At 25.5% G+C, this 20,571-nt stretch overlaps 2 protein-coding genes and 1 non-coding gene across 3 annotated transcripts in view; 2 read left to right on the plus strand and 1 right to left on the minus strand.

Moving 5' to 3' along the window:
• Nucleotides 1-20,571, minus strand: part of LOC129962950 (very-long-chain 3-oxoacyl-CoA reductase-A-like) — a 74,796-nt gene that overhangs the window by 20,477 nt on the left and 33,748 nt on the right. Inside the window, exon 2 of the mRNA XM_056076954.1 lies at nucleotides 18,591-18,777. Within this exon, the coding sequence (XP_055932929.1) occupies nucleotides 18,591-18,777 (187 nt within the window). The remainder of the gene's footprint in view (nucleotides 1-18,590; nucleotides 18,778-20,571) is intronic.
• On the plus strand, nucleotides 579-12,789 carry LOC129963872 (transaldolase-like). The gene is made up of 8 exons (XM_056078451.1): nucleotides 579-793; nucleotides 1,449-1,572; nucleotides 3,627-3,734; nucleotides 4,977-5,108; nucleotides 6,581-6,641; nucleotides 8,931-9,175; nucleotides 11,334-11,401; nucleotides 12,178-12,789. The coding sequence occupies exons 1-8, from the start codon at nucleotides 730-732 to the stop codon at nucleotides 12,333-12,335; spliced, it is 960 nt and encodes a 319-aa protein (XP_055934426.1). The 5' UTR covers nucleotides 579-729; the 3' UTR covers nucleotides 12,336-12,789.
• LOC129964417 (U1 spliceosomal RNA) lies at nucleotides 18,583-18,743 on the plus strand. The gene has a single exon (XR_008784194.1). It is a non-coding gene; the product is annotated as a U1 spliceosomal RNA (small nuclear RNA).

Here is a 20,571-nt window from a genome sequence, read left to right on the forward strand (position 1 = left end):
AGTTATAGTTTGCACAAACAGACATAATTCCAAAAATAGGTTTTTTCGTATCATCTGACAGTTATAATAGTTTTCCTTTGTATATTTCGCAGACAAGAAAATATGTAAAACATTTAACTCATCCAAGTATATATATATATATATATATATATCTGCTTTTTTGATAATCAAGGACCATAAACTTCAATAGAAATAGAATAACAAAATATTTTGAAAGTTTTTAGTGCTCTTTTAATTCACCTGTTTGACGCAAAAACTCATAATAAATATTCCATTTTTTTTTTTTTTCCAATCTTTCATATAAAATAAAAATAAATGTTTTTTTCTTTTTAGAAGTGTATTTTAATCTCAAATAAAAGAAAATCGTATCTGAGGGTATTACACATACAATTAAGCCTCCCATATAAGCAATCCTCGTTACTGGAGCTTGAATAGAAAATTAATAGAGCTTATAAAACGAACCATAAACGATACATGATTCGAACGCTTTACCGGCCGGTTAGGCGAGTGCAGATAGGAGGCGCTACTGCGTAATGAATTGCCCAATAATCATTTTCAGATTCCATGCTTTGTTCTAGAGATTGATACACGTTATCGTAGAGCTTGTCAGGCTACATTTCCTTCACGTCATTCTTTCAGCGTGTGTTTGTGATCACTCGTGAGTCTAGAAAATTTATAGTCGGCTTTTCTTAAACACGGAAGTAACGAAAATTTAACTTTCTAACCAAAATGAATTCCTTGGAACAGTTAAAAAAATACACTGTGGTTGTTGCCGACACAGGAGAGTTTGATGGTAATTATAAATTTACTTTTAATCTACAGTTTCTGTAATTTGACTTCTATATATACTTGATTGAAACAAAATTGCTCTAAGACTAGAATAACAGTTATTACTTATTATATCTGCTCTTGAAAAATCTCTATTGGGAAATGGCTTAAAAACTAAATAGCTATAAAAAAAACCATGAAAATTTTAAGTCAAAATTTGTATATTATTACGGAATTTCCGATTCTGTTTCACTAACAAAACCTAACGCTTCTATTTTTATATTTGGACTTCAAATATAAAAATCATGAATATGTATGCATATCAGCTAGATATTTAATAAGATCCTTCGAAGATTTAATTTTTTTTTTTTTTTTTTTTTTTATATGAAAACGAAGATAATTTCGTATTTTGTACTTGAAATTAACTATGTTATTTGACTTTAATATCCAATGAAAAAGTGGCATTGAAATAGAAATTTTTTTTCATATAATGCTGAATAAAATCTCATTAAAATTTAATGTAAAGCATTTCAAAGTATTAACTAAAAATTTGAAATACTTAATATGAGTTGATGACGATTGTTTTTATGAAATCTTGTATCGTTTATTATGAAAAATGAGCTATTATAGAGTTATATTTGTTGACTATAAATTAATATATGTTTTCTCCCATTTAACAGCTATGAAGGAATATCAACCAACAGATGCAACCACAAATCCGTCTTTGATTTTAGCTGCTTCAAAATTAAATCATTATCAGCACTTAATAGAAAAAGCAGTAAACTATGGGAAAACTCATGGAACGTAAGTTTATTTTATTAGTAAGAAACAGAATCATTTGTTATGAATTGATTAACTTGCTATTATGTTGATTTCATTGTAATGGAAATGAGAATATTCTTACATTGATAAATGGAATTTATAAATATATCATTGATTATTTACTTATTTTAAATCGTATGTAGTTATGCTTGATTGCAGTGTAATTAAAAATAAATTAATTTATTGATTTAAAAAAGAATGCATTGACAACAAGTGACAATGGCTAAAAACTAGTCTTGGTCTTTTGCAAGTAATATATTCTATATCTAATAATGGAAGTTTTTATCTATTAATCTATTTTTCAAGTTAAAATTTAAATGTTGTCGGTATTCTTTGTCCATTTAAATTTAATAATTGGGAATATATCAAATTTTCATGAATGTAAAAAATGTAATATTTAATTGGATTTTTATTTTAAATGAGTATGGAATTATTAGTTTTTATAGCAGGAAAATTAAGTTTCATGTTTTTATTATAAATTCCATCCTTTTGAGGGATAAGAACTTGCATTTTAAAAAATAAATGTGATTCGAAAACAGCAATATTTTAAGAGATTGTATTTTGTATTAGTTTACTTTTACTTCTTTACTTTGCATACTTACTTTACTTTGCATTTGAGTAATATTTTATTCAGTAAAATAGTTTAAATGCAATACATTGACTAATAATTTTTAATGATTGTAATAATTTCTTAACTTTGTATGAATCTTCCAATGAAACAGTAAAGGACTTATTACTTGAAAAGTATGTTGTTGTGTTAAATAACTGCAATTATTATTCAATAACTTGGAAAATTGCAGCAAATTTAGAATAAACATTTTCACAATATTAAGTAAATCATCTCGTTAATTATTTTAAATCGTATGTAGTTACGCTTGATAACAGTGGAATTAAAAATAAATTAATGTATGGATTTGAAAAAATGCATAGATATCAAGAAAGGCTAAAAACAACTTAAAAGTAATTTAAAATACTTTATTCCTTTTTGTTACAAATTTAGTATAAATATTTATTATTGCTAAATAATTAAAATGTCTTTTTTGTATTTATTATAAAAGGTTAATTAGTTTAAAATTTTGGATGTTTAATTATCTAATTTTACATTAAGAAAAAAAAACTCCTTTATTTTTCTTTTGTCACATTTTAATACTAAAGGCTCAAAATTACCTCAACTTCTATAATTTTTTTTGCTGAACAAATGTTGAAATTAATACTGAATTTTTATTGTAACCTAGTTTTGACTGTTATAACATGATTTGTAAATGTCGTAAATGAATACTAGATTTTTGGAGAATCATAAACATTTAATTAGGATTGTGTGTGTAAAAAATACTATAATAAAAAAGACTTTGTTATAACTATATATTTGTATTATTAATTAGTGCTTACTATATAGAATGTTCTACTATTAGTTCCATATTGCATACTTATGACTGAATTTAGATCAGCATTAGTGCATTTGCATTTCTACTCAATCAAAAAGATTGTAGAATCTTAATATGAAAAAACTTGAACTAAATGCAAAAGGCAATTCCGATTTGATCAAACTACCTCATATGAGAGAAGAAAAAAATTATGAAGAGGAATGTTGAATGGGTTTAAGATAAGTTGCAAGAGATAAAAATACAATCTCAGTTTAGAAGAGTACTTAAGGTGGTTAATTTATATAATTCCAACTATAGTATATTTTATATACATGTTTTTTGAGCTATTCATTTCATCCTTATTATACATTTATTTTAATATCAGTAATGGTGTATAAACATATATAATGTGTTATTTCAAATATATTGTCATCTGTTATTATATCAATAAGGATCTGAAAAAAATTGTTAAATAAATTTACATTTAAATTTGTGAATGTACAGACTTAAGACTCGTATGTTTCTACATTCATATTTGCATTTTTTTCTGCATCTTTCTGTTCCAAATAAATACTTTGCTTTGTTATGTAAAATCATTTTTAGACGGTTTTTATAAAATATATATGTGATCTACATAAAATATTTATAATTTTTTTTTTTTTTAATTTTTAGAACTGTTCAAGAACAAATAAACTCTGCAATGGATAAGTTATGTGTTTTGTTTGGTTGTGAAATTCTGAAAATCATTCCTGGCCGTGTGTCTACAGAAGTGGATGCGAGGTAAAACTTTACTGTACAAGAGAGAATTAAATTAATACAGGAAATCAAATAATAGGAGAAAACCAGTTTTTGTTTAAATAAGTATTTTTCAAATATTTTATTCTTAAAAAATGCAATACACTTTTATGTAAGACAGGCATAAAAGAATGAGTTGAATTATGAGCATTGGAAATTTTAATATTATTTATGCAATGTAAAATTCATCCCTTTTTTTTTAAATGGGAGTTCAGCTCTGTTCATTTTAAAAGACAGTTTTATACATATTGTCAATAGAATCAATGTTTTATAATTTATAAGTTTTCATGATGAAATTCATATATTAATTACCTCATTTTGTTCATAGGTTGATGGTAATTTTATAACTTTTCATTCTTGAAAATCCAACATTCTTTATTATGTATATTTATATTTTTTTATGCAATAATAAGAACAAATTTTACCATTTTTCTTCAGCAGCATGAATATGCAAAATAAATAGAATATATAATGTTTCTGAAAATATATTTGCATATGATTGGTTATCTATTTATTCCGAACATTATTATTTGAATATTCATATTTTTTAGATAAAGTATTCTATCATTCTCAAAATTTCTTGTTTAAAAAAAAAAACCACTTTGTTAATCGTATTATTTAAAATTTCCATATTTTTAGACTGAATATAAATCATTAACTTAGAATCATGTAGTAAGGGGAAAAAAAAAAAACTTTTTCATTTCAATAAATAATCTCTGCTCAAATATGAGAGTCTTAAAAGTACACTATCAACATTAATCAGTAAATAAGTATTAAGATTTTTGCATTCATAAAAAAAAAAAAAAAAAAAAAAAAAAAAAAAGTTTTATCTTATCTGCTTAAAACCAAGAAATTTTACTCTAGTAAAAACAATAATGAACCCACTTGATTAAAATATTGACATGTGTTAATTAAGCTGAAGAAAAGGAACTGTTAAATTTTAATAATATTTTAACATTTTTCAGCAAACTAATTAAAAGAGCTTTTAATTAGTTTTAAAAATTAGTCTAGTTGCTTATTTTTTATTTATAAGTAAAATACAATGGTTTTAAATTTTTGTTATTTGATTTTGACATAGTTCTGCTTGGCAAATCATAGTTTTGGAAAAGCTTTTTTCCTTCCCTCAATTTTGTTCCAGTTGGAAATAATGGAATTATTTTCTTAGTTTTTAATTTAAATTAATGTATGTGTTTATTAAAGAAACAATAAACATTTTATGTTTATTAGGTTGTCTTTTAATAAGGAAGCTTCCATAGAGAAAGCAAGACAGTTGATCAAACTTTATGAAGAGGAAGGAATACATAAAGATCGTATACTTATCAAATTAGCTTCTACATGGGAAGGAATTCAGGCTGCAAAGTAAATATATTTTTTATAAATAATGGTATTTTGTATGTGTTTGATCAGAATGATTTTTTAAACTAAATTATAAAACATATAAGGTTGTATATTAAGTATACACTAATGTATTAATCATCAAAAAAACTTAATTTAAATTTTCTAACAATGTAGCTTTATTTTGGAGGAAATTTCATTTCAAATATTGCATAAAATTTCATTTTGTGTGCATTTTCAGTAAAATAACAATTAGAACCTTACTATTCATGTTTAAGTGTAATTCTGAAATAGTGAGTTTTAAAAATCTGCTAATCAGTTTCCAATTGTTTCATTGTCTTTTTCAATCAAAATGTTGCTTACATTTTATTACATAAGAAATTTGCCGAACATGATCCGAATTAGAAATACACAACTTTATTTAGACATATAATCCTTAGATTAAATAAAAGCTATACAAAACATAGAATATTTGGATGATAATCGTTGTAGTAGTTTTATCAATTTTTAGATAGTTTCAGGTCATGAACTTTTAATTTATTCTATATTTAGTTTACTAATATTTTGAAAAATCTTAAATTATATTATAGCAGTTAACAAGGCTGTTTGATAAAAACTCTGAAATGTAGTTCAAAATTCCACTTACATTAAAAATCATTATTTATTCAAAGAAAGAAAGACTGTATCAACTTTTCTCTTTTAAAGTAACCACAAAAAGTGTAAATTATGCAACATTAAATTCTTGTGAAAGAAAAAGTACTTATATACAATACTGTCAGAATGTATGCAAGATTGGATCTAAATGTATGCTACTATTTTTCTGTTTATTCAATTATGCAATGAATTAGAAAGAAATTAGATGAAAATTATTGATATGATGACTGAAAAAGTTTGCAGGCATCAGTAAATGAGGAAACTGATAATTAAATACTTCCTTTTTTCAGATAATGCCATCCTATTCCATAAATGTGTATTGAAATATCCTAATGATATAATTTTATCATTCTTGTGTAAAATTAAATTTTTATTTGAGAATCTTGGAAAAGTTTATTTCAGATTGGAGGGAGGGGAAGGGGGGCTTGGAGGTGAAGAAAAAAAATTCTAAAATTGCAAGATTTATAATGAAAGATTATTGCATTAATTTATTCCAAATATGCAAGTAAGAATTGAATTACATAATATAGATAGCAGCAAATCAGAAAAAATATTTTTTATAAGCAACTCGCATAAAAATAATTAATTTCAAGGTTTTTAACAAAATATTCTTAATTGACCATATCTCATATTTTATCAAATATGTTGATGCAATATAATCCGGTCATAGAGTGTAAAATGCTGCAATATTATGTATATTTGAAGTTTTAGTTTGCAAAAGATGTCATTTTTAAATTAGTGAACATGTTTCTGCAGAATGGGTACAGAACCTATTCATTATTCTTAAAATTGTATATATTATCATTTTGATAAATACTTAATATTTTTTCATTTGTTTGAAGGGTTTTGGAAGAAAAATATCAAATTCATTGCAACATGACCCTGCTTTTTAATTTTGCACAGGTTAGTATTACTTCAGAGTATTATTTCACTATATATGAAACTTTTTTTATGCCGTATAGAAATTGTTAAGCCTATATTTGTAAAATGCAAGTTATTTCAAGCAATCTTTTGTAAATACTTTCATGAATAACATACAAATTATTTTAATATTTGGTTTGATGTCATATTATTTAAAACGTTTCATGTTCATTGCAGAAACTTAAATGAGAACCAAAAAACGTTTCTATGTATTGAATGTCTTCAAGATTTTCAGTGTAATGCATTTCTAATATACTTTTTAAGTATTTGTTCAATATTGTAAAAAAAGATAAAAACTTGTGCTGAAGAGTGAAATTAGTTCAAATTTCCAAAATGACTGTAAATATTTCAATATCTTCCCTACAACAAAGGAACCTTTCAAATGCATTTGCTGTTTAAGCCTACTTATATAATCATAGTTATAAAAATTACAGCCTTATAATTTTTTTAAACCACATGCAAATCTTTATTAAGAAAATCAAATAAGAAACAATCTAAATAAAAGGTGTTTTTTATTTTGTCATTTAACTAACGCTAGAAATGTATTTAAAGATGTAGTTTTCTAGATCTGTATTTATAGAAGTTTAAATTATTCTTGTATTTTCACCATTAGAGGTGCATCTTGTATTCTTAACTTAATGTATAGTTAATTTGATGTTAGATAGTTTTATATAAACTAGTAAATTTTTTATAGTCTCCAATAAATATAATATTCATTTAAAAATTGTTGAAATTAACATTACTGTTTTAGTTACGTAACTTTCTAGTCATTGATATATGTATTCCAGAAGAAATTTGTATCTTAATATGAAGTTTACCAGGTTTTCCAATTGTCTTGATGCTCGATAACTAGTTTATTAACTGACAAACATGGCTACTTTGAGTTTGGTGAAAAGCATTGCTTGGTAACAACACCTGTGATCAATTGTAGTTAAATTTCCAGGAAAACTAAAGACTTTTGGTTTTAATTCATGTAATAGAATATAGGGAATCAGGGTAGACTACTATATTCCCTAATATTTTGAACTAGTATGTTATAAATGTGCATTAGCATTCAGCTATATTTATTAAATATGTTTAATTGTTAAAAAATAAATGCATTTATATTGTAAAAGTGTCCTATATCACTACTTGCTATGCATGTCAGATAGAAATTTCTCTATTAAAAAATGCAAAGAAGATGTGAAATTCTAACCAAAAATGTTTTATCATTAAATCTTAGCCTTGATTAATCTATTTTTAAAATTTACTCTTATTTATATAGCTGCAATAATGTGCATGCATTAATATTATCACAGCTTGTATACATACATACAAACAATTATTAATACAATGAAAAGTATTGATATGATATAACTTAAATATTATCTTTTAATATCTATAATGTTAGAAAAAAATTATGCAGGAATAGAATTGGTTTCACTTAAGTTTATTTTTGGAGTTTTAAAATTTTATAAAAATATTTCTGTGTGTAACAATTTATCATTAGTTATTAGTTGAAAACGTAAAGTTTAGTTGAAATGCAAGTTCTTAAAAAATCTTTTCTTAACTATCATTTGCTATCCACAAAGTGACTATGCACTAATTTTGGTAGCTCTGTCAAACACTGTGCCTCGTCAAATGTTTTGAATGGTGCACAATGCATAATTTATATTTGGGATACAATTGACAATATGCTAGTTTATAAAATTTATGTTGCAAGATTGCAAAACATCTTGACTTTTATTTCTACTGGATAATATCTTTAATCTGGCAATTTGCATACTTCTATTATGCCTGTGGGCTTTATTTATAAGATAAACATATGACCAACGAACAGCACATGAAGAAAAATATTTTAATTATATGCATATCATATGTAAAAATAGTTATCTTTCATTAACTATTCACTGAAGTAGTAATATTAGTATATAAATATTCAAAAGACTTGTATTAAGATAGTAAAAAAAAGAATAGATGCAAGAAAAAAGATGAATGAAAGACTTTATCAATTTTTATTAAGTCTTCAAAGTAAATTCAATTTTTCATCAATCTTTTTTTTTTTTTCCCTTATGTTTACTGCTTTTATATATATAAACTGCAGGCTTTATCTTGTAGGAATAAGTAGTATATAATCTTTTACTTTTAGGTGTTACAACATTTGCTCATTCTAATTGCAATATTTTACAGAGGAAAATTTTCTAATAATTTAGGTTATTTTAATAGTTTTATTTCTTGTTTAATTTTTGCTTTATTTATTTTTGGATTCTTATGCTTATTAATTTTTTACAGGCTGTGGCATGTGCTGAAGCTGGTGTCACTTTGATTTCACCATTTGTAGGACGTATTTTAGATTGGTATGTTGCCAATACTGATAAAAAGTCATTTGAGCCAAAAGAAGATCCTGGTGTTATTAGTGTCACTAAAATCTATAACTATTACAAAAAGTTTGATTACAAGACTGTCGTCATGGGCGCTTCATTTCGTAATGTTGGTGAAATAAAGTGTTTAGCTGGTTGTGATCTGTTGACTATCAGGCAAGTATAATCATTAAGATGTTTGGAAACATCTTTTTAAATACTGTTTCATTTATTTATAGGTTTTAAGCAAGACATGTAAAAATTAGATAATTTATTAAAATTTTTCCTACTTTCAAATATAAGCAAGTTTCTGGTATTGAATTAATTTTATTTATTTAAAAATTCATTTATGTATTGTTATTTATCTTTAATTATGTGATCAAAGAGTTACTTAGATAAATGAGATATATTTTATCTACCAAATTTAGGGGAACTATTTTGTAGTAATACTTTTGTACCAAATATTAAAAAAAAATCTCAGATAGCTTTAAAATAATTTTGATTAGTTCTTAAGGTAACCAATTTAACTCGTTGACTGTTGTGCTCAGTTTCTTACAATATATTTTATATGGACCCATTGGTTCCTGGTAACTTGCATGGTAGTCAAGATATTAAAGTAGTATTTTCTTGACTTGTATTCATTTCAGAAATGTATGAATATTTAAACAAAAAAATCTTGATTCAAATAGATACACTTAAATGCATAAATACTGATAACCTATTTTTGAAAGTAGTTTGGTTTATGTGTTTAGTATGTACTGAAACTGATGTTATTTTTAAATGATTCATAATTTTTAAAAAATATTTTCAATCATTTTATAAATATTGTATGGAGTGTTGGCAATATTTCCTGAACAAAAGTTAGAGAAGCTAAGCAATCTATATTATAGAATAATCTCTAATGTAAATATTTGAAATCTCACAACATTCAAAAGATGTCTGTTTATGATACATTTATGCAATGAATATTTGTCTGATTAATCTGTGGAATTGAAATAAGTTGAAAAGACATTAACATTATAATTTTTTGTATTTGGGTCTTATTAAATATATATATATAATATATAAGATGGCAACTTCACGGCTTAAAATTATTAAATATATATAATGTAATTATGAAGTTTGAATAAAAAGCATTTTGGGTAATCATATGAAAGGATTCAAAAGTTTTCCTGATTTTTGCTGTAATATTCTCTTCACACATACACCTTCTACCCTCATTTAAAAAGCGATGATAATTTTTTATGTGACAGAAATGTTGCCTGTTGCAGATGTATCTTGTGTATTTATATATATATATATATATATATATATATATATATATATATATATATATATATATATATACTTTATTGATAGAATTGTTTGTTTTTTATGTTTTATTATCACAACTTGTAAATTATGCTTCATTAGCAAAATCAGATTGTACTATATCTATAATTAATTGCTGTAATTTTCACGATTTAAATTTTTCAATATAATGTTTTAAGTTTAAATATCATATGAAAAGGGCTATTTAAACATATGAAAATGTTTATATATGTATTGAGCAAGCTGCAACACAAAACAGTGTAAATTTTATAATGAAGCACCATTTACTTTATTTTATTCTTTCCCTTATGATGTAGATTGTATTTTCAGAATTTTGTATTTTTTGTTTGCAGCAATTACAATTCAACTTTAATTATGAGGCACCATTTATTCTTCTTCTAGTGATGTTCAAATATGAAGTATTGAACGTTTTCTTGATAATTTTTCTAATCAATTATTTACTATTTTGTTTAAAAGCTGAGTTTCAAGGATATGAACAAGTTGAAATCAAATACTGTGCAGTTCCAATGAAATATTTTTTTAAAATTTTGGTTCCAAGATATAAGAATAAGATAAATTTTTTTTAAAAATTTTGCATCTCTAGTGGGAGTCATAGAATATTATAAATAGCATTAGGTAAAAATGGAATTTTATTCATTGAGTAGATTGAAGATGGGTCGATATATATATATATATATATATATATATATATATATATATATATATATATATATATATATATATATATATATATATATATATATATATAGAGAGAGAGAGAGAGAGAGAGAGATAAATGTTGATTTTATAAGCATTTCATACTATTTAAATGAACATTGTATGGGCTATTGTAGACTACTTCAGTGAAAGCATTGGCTTTCCTTATTTATCCAATTGTAAACAAATTATGATTGTCAAATAATGGTTCAGTAGCTGCATGCATAAATTATGTTTCAATGTTCTATTTACAGTGGTAAACAACTTTTATGTAATTATTTTATTTTTTTTCTCCTCTCCTTTTTAGTCCAAAACTTTTGCAAGAACTTGCCAATTCTAAAGATGAAATTCGTCCATATTTGAGTCCTGAAACTGGTATGTACAAATTTAACTAATTATTCCTTTGAATCTTAAGAAATAATTTGATTTTTTTCCTGGATAATTTGCTGTGTATAAAATAAGATAAATAAAAGATAAAATACTTTGTTTGATAAAATTATTTAAATCTAACACAAGAATTCAAGTTACCTTATATGTATTTTTTAATAAACGAATATTTTTCAAATTGACTGAAAGGAATACTTGAATTGTGTACACACATATCAATAATATATATATATAATATGACTTAATTTTCCACATTTTTTTATTTTTATTTTAATGGTTGCATCGGTATAAGCTTTGCTGATTATTTGTTGTTGACAAACCATATTTGGTTCCTATCTCATAAAATTCTGCAAATAAATCATATTTTAATACAAAAAGTATATATTAGACATTATAAGTTACATGTGCGAGATTGAAACAATAAAAGATAAATTGGAGTAAAATTTCTTAAAAGTTTCTTAACTTTTTAAAGATTTAACTTAAGATTTTAAAGCAATTATTCTAAAAGATTTGAAAATCATAAGTTGTTTTTAAAGAAATAGATAGAATGGAGTGAATTTGCAATCTAATTTCTACTGTTAACTTTCATCAGTATACTGAACAACTTTAAATATATAACAAAGATACCTCTACTTTAAAGTGGTTGCTTTTTGTAATATTCAAGTAAATGCTTTTAATAATTCTAGAGTATTTCATACAGTTTTTTTATAGAACTTTCTAACTTAAAAAAAATATTCCACTTATGTATCGTTTTTCTTGTTTAGCTAAGAATATGAATATTGAGAAAGTAAGTTTCGACGAGCCTCAATTCAGATGGGAATTGAATGATGACCCAATGGCAAGTGATAAGCTGTCTGACGGCATCAGAAAATTTGCTGCAGATGCTATTAAACTAGAAAACTTATTGAAAACCAGAATATAATTTGTTTCCACACAATAATTGCCTTCATGTAAATATTTTCAGAATTTTCAAAATAAATAATAATTGCTATGTGTGATGTTCATAAAATATATTTTTGTATGCAGAATTGGTATTTTATATACTAATTCTTTAATAAAGCAAAGCTTCCTTTACTTTGAGCTTTTTATCATTTCGGATATTTTTTATACTTTTTTACCATTTAATTTTCTATAATGTGAATGTTACTTGCGTACTTATAAATTTTTACCTGTTTCAAATAATCATAGCTTTGATTTTTATTTGTGATATAAAAATTCCTTCCTATTCAACAATCACAAATCATGCAATAATCCAACAAATAATTTCTGTTTTTTATGTAAGCTTTGATTATGTTTCAGGCATTCCTATGAGATTATTTTATTGAGAACTGTAATTAATGTACTTACAGAAAAATAAAATAGCTTTTGCATTTGAAGTTTGTATTCCATTATTTCTATCTCAACATTTTCATGTAAAACTTTAATGGATAGCATTATTATTGATTACTTGCAAATGCAGAAAAAAAATCTATTACAGTATATCTTGATGGTTACCCAAACTTTTGCAATATGCTTTATTTTAGTATTAAGAACAACACTCATTAGCATATTTGTCTGAGAACAATTAAAATAAAGAAAACACAAGAATATACTTGAATACTGATATAGAATAAGATAAAATATATGAAAAAATTTTGCTAACAATTATTCAAATGGTTTTAGTTTTAATCATACATTCCATCCTTGTACAAATCCATAATCACTCATATAAAATAGTAAGATTTGTTCTTTATTATTATTTAATGAATTATGGATTCTGTTAAAAAAAAATCTATATATAGTGCATTGTTGCTTTAAATATTCCTGTCGGGTAATTCATTTTCTACATGTGATCTGTACAAAATTTGCTTCTATTTTGTACAAATTGTCTTAAATCTCATTTAATTTAAAAGCTTTTCCTCTTCAAAAAAGTTATTTTATTTACTTTCCTTCTGTTTTAAATTAAAATTATTGGTTTATAAGTTCTAACGAATGAATGATTGTTTTGCAAAGGATAAAAAGGAGCATTGTTGCTTTCCTAATATTACATATTAAAAAATAAAAATCGGTTTTCCAATTGAAATTAAAATATGCATGCATACATACTAAAATTACATACATACCTTTATTGCAAAAATGTATTCTACTATGTATAGTTTCACTGAAATCAATAAATAACATAACAGAAAAAACATGGCAAGTCAGAAGCGAAGATTAAATTACACCACCACATAAAAATTTCTCTTTATTCTTTCAAAGAGGATATTTTAATTTAAAAATATATTAGAATTACTTTAATTTTTCTGTTAATATTTTTTTTAAATCTGAAAATATTTTAATAGAAATATAAAGAAGTTAAATGCAAATTTCTGAATAGTTTTTGAGAATTCTAATGCATTCATGCAAAAATCCATCCATTCTGCTTCGGTACAAATATTCAGTTTTTCTTAATTAGTAAATTATGGCCTGCACAGGAATATATTTTTATGAAAATATTAGTGAAATAGCAGAATGCTATATACTTTGAGCAAACTAGGAATATATATATATTTCAATTTCAAATTTTTATTTTCATGCAGCTTGCATCGAATTATAAATTTAAATAACTTAAAATTCAATTTCATTCATGGTAAAATTAATTATAATAAAAATTTAAGATTAAGTGGTAAATAATTCTTATGATATTAAATTCTTTGTCCTCTAAAATATATGGCACTTTCTGAATTTCTGAGGTACTTCTTTTTATTTTGATGCATAATAATAAAAATACAATGTAAAACACACTTAAGATATATCAGTATGTCACCATTACTTCTGAATTATTTCTTCTGATTTTTGTATCAAATTTTATATTGTGATGCATGAGTCAAACTGATAAATGTATGTGAAAGAACTAAAAGTAACTTGACAGTAAATTATGGTAAGTTGCATCTGTTATATTCTGGAATAAATTTGATTTTTGGAAAAAGTAATTGCATTTTATGAAGAAAAACTTTTTCCTAAATATTTTATAACAAAATTTTCATCTTTGGAATGAAAAAAAAGAGATTAGATATACCTCTTTTTTTTTTTAAACTTCATCTATTTTGCAGTAAAAAATCGGTTTCTGTGTGCTCACTTGATTCCTTGATGAATTGATACAGTTCTGAAAATTTGATAAGAAAACTAATTATTTTTAATAATATATTTGCTTTAAAATATATTTCAATAATTGAGATTCGTTAATATTTTACTATTAACTAGATTACACTTGCATTACACTATGGTTACTATTTGAATTAATGCTGATATTTAAAAAAACTAACTAATCATCATGATAGACAAATATGCTACATGAAATTTTTTTAATCATGGCAACACTGAATTACAAAACCTTAATCTGTTTTTCCTTGAAAATGAAAATTCTCAAATAGAGTTTGCAAAGCTGGTCAGTAGAACATCTTGCAAGTGCTAAAAATAAGAGGAAGAAACTTTAGCAGAAATAAAAATTTTAGCAAAAAATAATTTCTTTATGGAACCACCATATGGTGTCTAACTTTAATATCTTTACTGAGAAAATCAGCTGTAAATGCATTTCTACTTAACAGAGGAGTGTGACCACAACTCTACAGAATGAGTTTGAGATTGATTCAGTGACCTATTATAAAATGTCAATGTTACTGTACTGTTTAGTAGTATGAAATAAATATTCAATAAATGTATGATTTGTCAGAAAATTCATTAAGGTAGAAATATTACAGAAGTTGAACTGGGAGAAACAAATACTTGAATGAATTTGTCAACTGCTAACTGTATTCATTAATCAGTTGGACATAAAACTGGCATATTTCAATTAATAAATATTCATTCATTTTTGATTTGCTCCACAATTCTCATTTACATAGAACATGAAACTTATGCTATTTTACTTTACAAATATTCTTCTTAAAACAATCTTTTTCTTTCAGTAGAAAAAGATTGCAAGTTCATTACTTCACAATTAAATTAATTTATCATTTTAAAATGCTTTTTTTTAATTTAAAATTATATTCTTAACCATTATTTAACTAACTTGGGCAGTTTTATATACCTACCAGCTAATGAGCATATATGATGCATTAACGACATCATATACAGGAGAGGAAAATCAGTGTTTTATATTATTTTTTGATGAGAAAGAAACCAAATATTTTTCCCCTTCAATTAAAATTTCTTTTCAGAAATAACAGATAAAAAAAAAGAACACAAAATACTTAAACAGCTATGTTTTATCCCTTTTTAAAGAGAACTACCCCAAGAACATAACATAGTTGTTTCCATTTTAATCAACAAAAGTACACAGTCTTTTAAGGGAAGTAATTGCAAATTTTTGAATAAATAAACTTTTAGTCAGTCAATATTGAGTAAAAAGAAATACTGAAATAGTTACGATGTAATTAAGGCCTTTGAATAATTACTTTTATATCTTTAAAACTTCACTGAATAGCATTTTATTTTCACATGATTGGTGGATCTGCCTCATAATGTCAGTCACATTATAATGTATATCAAATGCATAGTTATTGAAAGACTAGAATTCGGTGGCCCTTTTAACCCTGCTGCTAATGTATCATCTATTTTGACCCAATGATTTGTAGCTATTTAATTTTGCAATTAAAAATAACATGATTATAATGTGTGGGCTTATGAAAGTGTTCTTTTTGCTATTCTGTGAAATATATTTGCTTATTTTCCCCCTTTCTTTTGTTATAATTGCAGCATTAGCCTATTTCTCAAAAATTTTACATACATGCTGTATTCCATGTTTTTTGGACCCTTATATTATTCATGGATTTAAAAAGAAAAAGCACAATTTTCTCTTTTGTAATATAGATAATACATTTATTTATAAATCAAAAATAAAAACTATTATGAATATAGATACTTGTATATTCATAAGTTTTATTTCATGCTTACATTTTACTGCTGGAAACATGTAGTGGAACAGAAAGTCTACAAGTCTAAAGAGAATCAATACGAAATTCAAAAAAATTATTTGAAAGAATTCTCCACAAAATCTTTCACCTCAAACTATCTGTAAGACAAAAATTAGAAAATTTTCAAGAATTTTTTCTTTTTGAAAACAGAATTTTCTCTCCTATTTTGAAATTGGCCTGAGAGCTCTTGTAATTAATAATGTTCAAACCAATCCCAACTAATAAGAGTGGTTTTTTTATTATTAACTGAATGATGGATAAATCTTATTAGAAAAAGAAATTCATGGTATGCTTTACTAGTTGCTTCAGATGTTGAAGTTATTAGATCACATTCCTAAAGCTTCTGAATTATCTTTGGACAAAGATAATAATTCAGAAAAAATTGAACATACAGATAGCATCTATATATTGAAAGATAAGTTGATTCAGTATAGAAGTGAACTTCCTTTTCAAGCAGGTAAATGTTCTCGAAAGATAATTTGAATTTTACAGTTGGACATACTAAGATTCCTTCCTCAAAAATTCATGATGAACTGTCTGTTTTTAGGGTATTTCATAACAACAGCAAAAAAGAACAACCATGGTGGAAGTAGTCATTGTGAGCTCAGTTATAGAAGGAAAACGTATGTGTAAGAATAAATGGAAAGAAATTGAATAGTACCAAATCCTGAGCCTTTATAAGTTTTCTTTTGCTTGCTGATATATTCAAATTCTGCAATGAATGTACAGAAAGTCTGTGAGATGCATAGAATCAGTGAACTATTTTCAGGACTACGATAAGTTTGCAAAGATTCTTTCATCAATAGTTTTGAGATTTAATGATTGAGAAACATGTCCTTGCAAGAGAGAAAAGGAAAAATTAACAGCCATTTTCTGATATATGGATAGATATATTGCCAAAACAATCTAAAACTACCACTTATCTTAAGGTCTCAAGTAATGGTATGTCTTATGGCAATATAATAAGTGACAACTTTTCCTCATATACACTTGGACAAATGTTACTGAAAAGGAATATATGAGAAGAAACAAACTTTTCACTCTTCATGAACTATTCCTAAAACATGAAATCCATGTATTCACCTACATTTATATTCACGAATAATACTATGCTCGAGCATACATAACCTAAAGAAATATATTACTATTCAAAGCACACTACACCCTAAAAAAAGGTTGTCACTTCAAAATCTAAAAAACCTCAAGTAATCCTTTATTATAATTTTACAAAATCTGTACTTGCAGAAGAAAAATTAACTTGTGGCCAATTGTTATATTTTCAAATATTTGTAATAAGTATGGCATTGATACAAAATCATATATATATAGAAGAGGTGAGTTCCCCCATCAAAAAAAAAACTTCTGCTAAATTAGTGAAAAGAGAAGTCAATATGCTTCAAAAATTCTATTGCTATATTGGATACTATATTAGAAGTACAGTTAGGTAACTTAGTACATTTATATGGCATAAGCATAGAAAAGCATATACATGGTATAATCATATTTGTTATATTTCAATTATTACTATTACTCTTAATCGAATATAAAGATAATAATTAAAATATAATTAAGATATCTGATAAATGAAACAACTAATTAAATATACTTTTTTTTAGATTTCTTTCATGTACAAAAATGGAAGTTTCTGATATTTTTAAATTAATTTTTTTAACCTTCTATAAATAAATGAGGATAAAAATGGATAAAAAGTGTCTTAAGTCAATATAGTAAAGTTTACTGTCAAATACTTTCTAAGACAAAAATAATTCACTAATTTTGTTCAAAAACTGAAAATGAAAGAATTGTTATTAATTGAAATAAGAAACAATGGATCCGTTTGGAACCAAACACAGCATGTGCATATTCCAAAAGAACACATGGTAAGATAACTTTTCTTTTATTTTTACGCCGCTGCAGGCATGAATGCGAGATCCTGAAGAATGTATTATTTTCAAACCAGCGCCATCTATATTTCATTACCAACAGTGCACAATATCAACTGAAATTTAGAAAAATTAAATTCATTGCCTAAACTTCATTAATTAAATTTTTGTGCTGGCCTAATTATTCTCCAGATTTATTAATTAAAAAAACATTATTATGAATATAAAACGCTTTAAATATTCAAAACTAAAAAGATGGATACTAACCGATATTTTTAAGATTTCCAAAAACCTACCACTTTTTCTATAAAAACTGTAATGTATATAAAATTTCGAGTTTCAATTGGAATTCATACTTACCTGGCACTGGGGATGCCTTGATCAACAAGGAGGCTCCCCCGAGCAGAGACCTTCCATTGCACTTCGGAGGGTTGACGTTCGCCACATCCGCAAATCGCGGTTGCTTGGGGTGCACAATTTTTGGTAGCTGGGACTGCGTTCGCGCTGTCCCTCTCGATTCAAAGAAAAGAACACAATTACTGAGTTTCTAAGTTTTAATGCAGTATCAAATACACCTTTCCTTTTATAGTTCATATTGATTTTTTTTTTTGGGGGGGGGGGGGAACTCTTCGAGGAGCCATAGCGGCTTAAACAAGTCGAATTATTTAAAAAGAATTTAATGAATACTAGTAACTTTACAATCTCAGTGAGCTCAATCCTCTATGTGGTTTTGCAGAAAAATCATAAAATATAACATTCTTCTCCTCCCTTTCCACTTCGGACAATTAGAGATATTGCTTAAGGATGAAAAGCTGTCTTTATTTGGAGCTACTTTTTAATAAATTTACGATTGACAAACTAAATTTCTATTCTTTTAAGCCCAGATTAAATGTAATTTTCGCACATTTTTTCTCATCTTGATTTCATTGTCGTTATTTCATAGAATGTGTCAATCGATTTACATGGAATGATTCCAGAAGGTCAAATATTCGGCTTTAAGTGTATGAAAAGGATCAATTTCCTTACGAACTGCAGTGCGTTTGGTGGATGATGATCTTTCATTTTTAATATTTTGAAGATTACATGCGAATACCTTGTGCGTTTGAATTTGAGATTTAAATACCAAGTTATTGAATACATAACTTTTTAACCACAAAGATTTTATTTAAAATTAAATAGATGAAATAATGATTCAACATCTTTATTTTTAATAAAATATCTAATTACAATAGTTTTAAATATACACACTAGTTGAAAGTAACGGTTCCCAGAAATCGTAATCTGCCCCTGCTAGAACTGGAACTATCAGACTCGCAAAATATTAAGAAATTACTATGTTCTGATCATTAAAAACTAAACAGTTAAGTTCATGTTCAACCATTAAAAGCATACTAAATAGCAATTGCAATTTCCGCTTACTACCTGTTTGTTGTAACGTTCACAAGTTGATGATTTTTGGTAATATAACCAAATCCAATCAGCAAAATCTTCAAGAATAAGCAGTGTGACAGAGCTTGTCAATGAATTATAACTAATGCAAAAAGTTGTGGTCAATTTCACCCATCAAACGAAAGCAATCATTCTATTGGAAAACGGGTTCAGTTTGAAAGTCTGATAGGCATCGGACCACCTAAACTACGTTCAGAGCAATCTCTTATTTATAGGAAGATTAAAGAAATAAATATTTCTAGTGGTAATTTAAAGTTTAACGAGAAATCGTTATATAATCTTTCCGACATGTAAAGTCAGATTTAAAAAAAATTCAGTTGGAAAAATCAAAAAGATAAAACCATAATACTAGTGGTAAAGAAAAATTACTGTTGTACCTATTGCACTGATTTTAGAAAACATTATTTAGACCAATTACTGTGGTTACTGTATACTGCGAATATTGTCAGAATTTGCTTTTAGCGCCCTCAGTAGGTACAGCGCATCCGAGAATAGTCATTTAAATCACAAGGCATAACATGCACTTTAATAAATTCCATCGAATTGAAATTATATTATTTTATTTATTAATCTCAGCTAAGAGATGAAAATAATCATGCACTGACCAATTTAATGTCGCAAGAACGAAAATGTTTTTCTTTGATGTGGAATATTAAAATTGGTTATATGCATAATTTGAATATAGTTGACATTTATATATTTCCGTTTAAAAATTAATTCATTTATTAAGGCAATATTTCCTTGTTTTCATTTGAAATAAAAAAAAAATTTAAATAATGGATAAGGAAGCTGACAGCGCCATCCTTCACATTTCGAGATCCCGACGGCGAATATGAATAGTATAGAAGTAGAGAAGGGAATAGGTTTTTCGCAAAAAAATGTAGTATAGAAT

Source organism: Argiope bruennichi, chromosome 3, assembly GCF_947563725.1.
Source record: "Argiope bruennichi chromosome 3, qqArgBrue1.1, whole genome shotgun sequence".
NCBI classification, from domain to species: Eukaryota; Metazoa; Arthropoda; class Arachnida; order Araneae; family Araneidae; genus Argiope; species Argiope bruennichi.

What these genes read in the sequence shown, in the direction of transcription:
- LOC129963872 (XM_056078451.1), top strand. Translation starts at nt 730, where the DNA reads ATGAATTCCTTGGAACAGTTAAAAAAATACACTGTGGTTGTTGCCGAC. An exon ending in TATGGGAAAACTCATGGAAC is followed by an intron (nt 1,573 to 3,626) that starts GTAAGTTTATTT and finishes TTTAATTTTTAG; the next exon opens with AACTGTTCAAGAACAAATAA. An exon ending in TCTACAGAAGTGGATGCGAG is followed by an intron (nt 3,735 to 4,976) that starts GTAAAACTTTAC and finishes TATGTTTATTAG; the next exon opens with GTTGTCTTTTAATAAGGAAG.